This window comes from Belonocnema kinseyi, chromosome 1 (assembly GCF_010883055.1).
Source record: "Belonocnema kinseyi isolate 2016_QV_RU_SX_M_011 chromosome 1, B_treatae_v1, whole genome shotgun sequence".
Lineage (NCBI taxonomy): Eukaryota > Metazoa > Arthropoda > Insecta > Hymenoptera > Cynipidae > Belonocnema > Belonocnema kinseyi.
The window spans coordinates 82,810,168-82,817,729 of record NC_046657.1 but is presented as its reverse complement, the minus strand read 5'-3'; the positions used below and the strand labels follow the sequence as shown (position 1 = coordinate 82,817,729).

At 27.2% G+C, this 7,562-nt stretch overlaps 1 protein-coding gene across 3 annotated transcripts in view; it reads right to left on the bottom strand.

Annotated features, from left to right (window-relative positions):
* Nucleotides 1-201: 201 nt before the first annotated feature.
* Nucleotides 202-7,562, bottom strand: part of LOC117174420 (inositol-3-phosphate synthase 1-B) — a 29,213-nt gene continuing 21,852 nt past the window's right edge. For all 3 annotated transcript variants that reach the window (XM_033363534.1, XM_033363552.1, XM_033363543.1), the window contains 2 exons: nt 3,563-3,805; nt 202-1,566 (listed from right to left, as the gene is read on the bottom strand). In XM_033363534.1, coding sequence (XP_033219425.1) covers nt 1,081-1,566; nt 3,563-3,805 — 729 coding nt within the window. In that variant the 3' untranslated portion in view covers nt 202-1,080. The remainder of the gene's footprint in view (nt 1,567-3,562; nt 3,806-7,562) is intronic.

Sequence of the window (7,562 nt, the reverse complement as noted above, 5' to 3'; positions counted from 1 at the left end):
CCCTACCTCTTTTGCCTTAATTTCCCCTACTTCCACCTTAATTTCGCCTATTTCTTTCCCCTTAATTTCGCTTCACTTCCCCTTCTTCTCCTGTCATCCCTTCTCGCTCTCTTGGATTTTTTGATTTAATTTAAATCTATCATACATGAAATTTATACTTCAGACTCTGAGAGAGAAATTAAATAAAAACAGCAATATTTATACATAGAGTTTTATTTTTTTTCTAATTACAAAATCAAAAAAATGTATGAATCAGTCCCTTCTGTAAAATTATAGCCTATAAATTCAAAACCTAACGTCAATGTACTTATCATATCCAAAAAGTAAATAGTTTTAGATACTAAGAAGTTAACAGTCTGAAGAGGTAATTATCCTAATCAGTGAACTAATCACAATTCATTAGTTTACCATTCTTTGTGTACAGATTCTAATCCTTGGATCATTTCTTCAAAATTATCAATTTCATAAAAATCGTCACTTTCATAAAATTTGTCAGCTCTGTGAAAATATTCAGTTTCATTACAATTATCAGCTTTATTAAAATCATCAGTTTCATCAAAATCATCCGTTTCATCAAGATCATTAGTTTCATCAAATTCATCAGTTCTATGAAAATATTCAGTTTTATTACAATTATCAGCTTTATTACAATTATCAGCTTTATTTCAATCATCAGTTTCATCAAAATCATCAGTTTCACCACGATCATCAATTTCATCAAAAATCATCAGTTTCATTAAATTCATGCGCTTGATCAAAATCGCCAGTTTGATTAAAATCAAAATAACTAGTTTCATCGAAATCATCAAGATCATCAATTTTATCAAAAATCATCAGTTTCATAAAATTCATCAGTTTTATAAAAATCATTAGCTTCATCATAAATAATCAGTTTCATTAAAATCACCAGTTTCATCCAAGATCATCAATTTCATACAAATCTACAGTTTCATCAAATTCATCAGTTTCATTAAAACCATCAACTTCTTAATAATCATGAGTTTCATAAAAATAATCAATTTGATCAAATTCATCAGCTTTATCAGAATCATCAGCTTCATCAATTTCGTCAATCGTCCTCTAGAATTTCAAAGGAAGTCTGTGCTCCAGCAATAAGTAATTCTCAGCAGGAAGTGAAAGGCAAGCTCTGAGAATATTTTCAATTGCAGTTCTTTGTTTAAACAAAGCATTAACGACTGGAGAATCTTTAGGAACTAAAGGAGCTTTGCAAAGATAAGAAAGTATGGAAAGAACGCTGTGAAATCCGGAAAATGCTTCCTCGGGAAGATCTGCTGGTTTGAAGGTGATCCTGGAGCAAAGTTCAGCGAGGAGCACCAGGTCGAGGATTATGGGACTTGCGAGGAGGGAATCCTCGCAGGTATTGTGGATCACAATTGTGTTGTGTCCTCCCAACATTAATTCTGAGGTATATTCGTCCATTGCTCTTTTGCTGTCTCCAACATACGGGACGTATTTTATGACCACACAGTGGTCTGGTTTTTCTCCAGGTTTGTAGAGAATTTGGTTTGAATTCACCATATCGTCCACCACATTGCTTTTTGATATCTTAAAAAATAATTCATTTTCAAAATTAGAAGCTTTTAAGTTTAAGATCCATTTGCATTTAAGAGGCTAAAAAACTTGGAAACCATTCCAAAAGCTCAAGAATTTGAAAATTTTAGTTCCAAATTTGAACGTTTAATATTTTTTAGGGTATTAGCAGGTTTCCAAATGGTCAATTCTTAAAAACTTCCGGGTTTTCTAACATTTAGTAGACTTTTAATGTCGGCAGTTCTCTAAATTTTTAATGTAATAATATTTGAGGCTTCTTCAAACGGTGGTTACTTTTTAATTTAGTAATTCCAAATTTGAAATGTTTAATATTTTAAGGTTTCAAAATTTATCTTTCTTTAAAATTTGGCTTTCAGGCTTCACAAAATTTGAAAATCTTTTAAATATGGACCTTTTCACATTAGAAACGCTTTAAAATAAAGAGCCTTTTTTCAAAATACCTAGGCTTAGAAATTTGGAAATTTAATTTACAAATTTGAAAGGTTTAATACAGCATAAAGCAGTTTTTTTAGTTTTCGATTATCTAAAATATGGGGCCCATCCAAACACTCACAAATTTAGCTCGCATTTCTTAAATTTTGTTTCTATTTTTATTTTTTAATATGTTAAAATTTTCGACGTTATCAAATTTGAAAAGGTTTGAAATTTTGGGCCTGCAAAAAAATGAAACGCTTTCAAATTTTCAATTCCTTAACATATAGGGTCTTTACAAAGCATTATTCGCTTAAAATATGGGGCCCTTTCAAAATTCCTAGGACTAAAAATATAAAAAATTAAATACAAATTTAAAAGATTTAATACTTTTAAGGGCATACTCTGATTTTCAAATTTTTAATTCTCTATAATTTGGGGCCAATGCAAAATTCTAAAATTTACCTCACATTTCTTAACGAGGCCTCTTTTTATTCTTAACATGTTAAAATTTTGGGCCTTACAAAATTTTAAAAGATTTGAAATTCTGGGCATCTTTAAAATATGGAACGCTTTCTTAATTCTTTAAAATTTGGCCATCTTCCAAGGTTTAAAGCTTTAAAATCTGAAGCACCTCAATATTTTGAAGTCAATTTGGATATCTTTAATTTTTCAAACTTTCGAAAATCTTCTGCCTTTAAATTCCTGAGATTTTCAGCCAAAACATATTGCATTTTCAACCAAATAATTTAATTTTCGACAAGTAAAAAAAAAAAGATTTTCTACCCAGAGAGATGAATTTTCAACATAAAGAAAAAACAAATATAAAAAAAGAAATTAAATTTCGAACAAACAGTTGCATTAAAATCTAAATTGATGAATTTTCAAAAAAAAAAAAAAAAAAAAAAGAATTTCGAATCCAAAAAGGATGAATTTTCAAAAGCATAATTTAATTTTCGACCGAAAATGATTGCTTTAACAAATTAGTTGAATTTTCAGCATAAAAAGATGAGTTTTTAATCAAACGGTCGAATTTTCAAACAAAAAAGATTAAAATTCAATAAATTATTTGAATTTTCAAGCCAGACCTTAAATAATTAGTAAAAAAATCTTAACAATTTTTTATTATTTTTGAATTATTTCAAAACTTCTGAATATCTTTTAAACCTGCTCAATTTTTTTCTAAGTTTATGCAATACGGCAAAATTACCGTATTAAAGTTTGTTATTTTTTTCAATTTTCTATTAGAATTCTTCTCGTTTTGAAATTATAAGATAGTTTTATCAATTATAGTGTAGAAGTGAAATGTTAAAAGCAGAATTATTTCCTATGATTAAACAATCATCTACAATTGAAATAATTTATTCTATCAATAATGTTTAGAAACATTTAGTAATAAAATTTATGATCAAGCCTAATTATTGGTTTACAAATTTTAATATACAAAGTTAACAGTGCAGGAAATTCATAAATTAATTCAAACTGAGTCCCGTTCAAAAGTTAATGTTTCAAAAATTCATGTTTACTTCATTCTATTAAATTTCAATCATTATTAATTAATTTTTGACTTTTAGCGTACCTCCTTGGATCTGAACTGCTGAGGGGCCGATAAATTGAATCCATCGTTGTTGCCCAAATGATTGTAGCTGACAATCGAAACAGGTTTAATTCCGGCAGAAACAAGGAAATCCACCAAAACTGATTTCAACTTTGTCTGTCCAGATTTAAAATCATCGCCTGCAATAAAAGTCTTGTACCTTGCCGCCAACTCTATTGCGCCAGGTACAAATGTGTTTTGCGGCGATCCATTTATATAAGTACACTAAAACAAATTATTTAAAAATTTTATTTTAAATTATACCTACCCGATTCCTAATTTAGTGACATTTTCTTTTCAACAACTTGCGTCCATACAAATTAATATGTCAAATTGAAAATTTGGGAAATTAAATAAAAGGGAATAAGGAACGTATGGTCCTAAATTTCTCAAAATACACAAAATATTTCATAAATATACTTTTTCTGTAATTTAAAAAATATTTGACCATATAGACGCTTCAGGATGTCTACTTAAATCCTGGAAAAAAATTCCCTGACATTGCGAGTTTAACATGAATATTTTTTTTGCATTTTTTAAAGTTACTTTAAAAGTACGAGTAATTTTTTTCTAATACAGGTTTTTCTATATTTCATTTAATTTCTATATTTAATAAATAATGGTCCGCCGTGCATTTTTTATGAAAATCGCTTATGATAATTTTAACACTGGTTAGGTAATAAACTAATTTTTTTAAGCTTAAATTTCCAATTGCCTAATCCCTACTCGAATTCAAAATTATCATTCTTCATGAAAATTCCTGATTATATCTGCGAAATCCAAATCCAAATCTAGCTCAGAATTTGTTTAAATTTGGTAATTCCAAGTTCCAATCCAGAATTTTTATTCTTTTCGAAAAATTCCAGTTCCAGGTAAGAAATTGCTAACAATTGGAAATTTTACAGGTGTAGCTCAAAACTTGTTAAAATTTAAAAATTCCCTGTTCCAACTCAAAATTTATTTAAATTTGAAAATTCTCTGCTCAAATCCAGAATTCAAATTATTTTCAAAAATTCGCAGTTCCAATACAGAATTTAAATTTTTTTCGAAAATTTAATTTGTTAAAGTTAAAAAAATTCTCTGTCCCAACACAAAATTTATTTAAATTTAACAATTCCCTGTTCCAAGTTAGAATTATCATTCTTTTTAAAAAAATCCTAATTCCAATCCAGAATTTTAATTCTTTTCAAAAATTTCGAAACCTAGCTCAGAATTTGTGAAAATTTAAGAATTCTCTGTACCAAATCAAAATTACAAGTCTTTTGAAAACTTATCTGGTCGATTGCAGAATTTTAATTCTTATCAAAAATGGCCTGTTTGAACTCTGTACTAGAATTAGTTTGAAAAATTTCCTGTACCAATCCATAATTTTAATTATTTACGAAAATTTCCAGTTCCAGGTCAGAAATTGTTGAAATTTGAAAATTCTCTGTCCAAATCTAAATTTTTTTTCTTTTCGAGAATTTCCGGTCCCAGCTTACAATTTTTTTAAACTTGATAATTCCCTCTTCAATTTAAAAATACATTTAAAAAATGTTATTCCCTTTGCCAAGGGAAATAACAAATTCCATCTAGAATTTTAATTCTTATCCAAAATTACCAAATCTAGATTCTCAAAAATGTATTCACATTTAAAAATTCCCTGTTCCAATCCAGAACTAAAATTTTTTTTCTAATATTTCCAGTTCCAACACAGAATTTTAAATCTTCTAGAAAATTTCCAGTTCTACGTCAGAATTTGTTATAATTTAAAAAATTCTCTGTTCCAGCTCAAAGTTTATTGAAATTTAATAATTCCCGGTTCCAAGTTAGAATTGTAATTCTTTAAACAAAAATTCTAATTCCAATCCAGAATTTTTATTATTTTCCAAAATTTCCAAATCTAGCTCAAAATTTGTGAAAGTTTGAAAATAACCTTTTCCAAATTAAAATTACAATTATTTTGAAAAATTACCTGTACCGATCCATAATTTTAATTCTTTCAGAAAATTTCCAGTTGCAGGTTTGAAATTTTTTAAATACGAAAACTCTGTCCCAATCTAATTTTTTTTCTCTTCGAGAATTTCTAGTCCCATATCCGAATTGGTAAAATTTGAAAATTCCCTATTCCAAATTAGATTTATAATTCTTTAAAAAAAATTCCCAGTTCCAATCCAAATTTTTTTATTAAATTCGGGAATTTCCAGTTCCAGGTCAGAATTATATTTTTTTGGAAACATTTCTGTTCCAATGCGGAATTTCAATTCTTTTCGAAGATACTCCGTTTCAACTCATATTTAGGATTCGTTTAAAAATTACCCGGGACCAATCTAGAAATTTATTTATTTTCGAAAATCCCCAGTTTTAATTCAGAATTGAAAATCTTTAAAAAATACCAATTACAGCCCAAAATTGGTTAAAATTGAAAAATTCCCTGTTCCAACTCCACATTAATTTAAATTTTTAAGTTCCCTGTCCCAAGTTTGAACTAATTATTTTTAAAATTCCCAGTTCCAATTCAGAATTTTTATTCATTTCGAAAATTTCCAGTTCCAGGTAAAAAATGGTTAAAAATTGAAAATTTCTTGTTCCTACTCGAAATTACTTTAAATTTGAAAAATTTAAATTCCAAACCATGACTTTAATTATTTTCAAAAATCCCCGGTATCAATTCAGAATTGGAATTCTTTAAAAAATACCAATTGCAGCTCAAAATTTGTTAAAATTTGAAAATTCTCTGTTCCAACTCCAAATTAATTAAAATTTTTAAGATCCCTGTTCCAAGTTAGAACTGTAATTATTTTTTAAATTCCCAGTTCTAATTCAGAATTTTTATTATTTTCGAAAATTTCCAGTTCCAAGTAAAAAAATTTGAAATTTTCAAAATTCCCTGTTCCAACTCGAAATTAATTTAGTTAAATTTAAGTATTTCCTGTTTCAATTCAGAATGTTAATTCTTTTCAAACATTTTCAGGAGCAGCTCAGAATTGGTTAACATTTTTAAAATGTTCTGTTCCAACTCAACATCAATTTAAATTAAGAATTGACTGATCTAAGTCAATATTATATATTTTTTTAACGTACCTGTTCCAACTCAGAAATTTTTTTCGAAAATACCGAGTTTCAATTCATAATTAGAATTCGTTAAAAAATTCCTAGTTCCAATATATAATGTTGAGCCAATCGAGAATTTCAATTCTTTTTGAAAATTTCCAGTTATAGATCAAAATTTGTTAAAATTTTACAAATAATTCGCTCTTCGAACACAAAATTTATTTTAATTTAATAATTTCCTGTTCCGAGTTAGAATTGCATTTCTAAAGAAAAAGAATTCCAGTTCCAATCCAGAATTTTTATTCTTAACGAAAGTTTCCAGTTATATAGTTCAGAATTTATTAAGATTTGATAACTCCCTGTTCCAATTAAAATTTTATTTACATTTGAAAATTTCCTGTTCCAAGTTACAATTATAATTCTTTTGAAAAATCCCCTGTTTCAACTCTGAATTAGAATTCGTTTCAAAACTGTCCTACACCGATCAAAAATTTTAATTCTTTTCAAAAATTCACCGAAATATTTTTAATCAGCTGCGACATTTTTTTAGAATTCTAAAATACCGTCAAATTTTTTTAAATCCCAAAAAATTCTTAGTAATCCTGTAATATCCCTTGGAACGCTCGGAAATTTGTGAAAAAATATGATATCCCATGGAATCCATTAAATAATTAATACTTTCTTCAGGTATCTGTCGATTATAAGTTTTTCCAGATACGAACAATTTTCCAAAGTACATTGAAATGTCACTTTTTATATGTAAAATTAAATATACTTACCTTTACTTTTTAAAATTATTTGCTAATTTAATTTAAATTATAAAAAACGCTATTTAATTTAATAACATAATTATTGAAACAAATTAAAACATTATAAACAAAACCCATACAAAATAAAATACATGTAATTAAATCACTTGAAATAATAAACCAATTTTTAATAATATCCT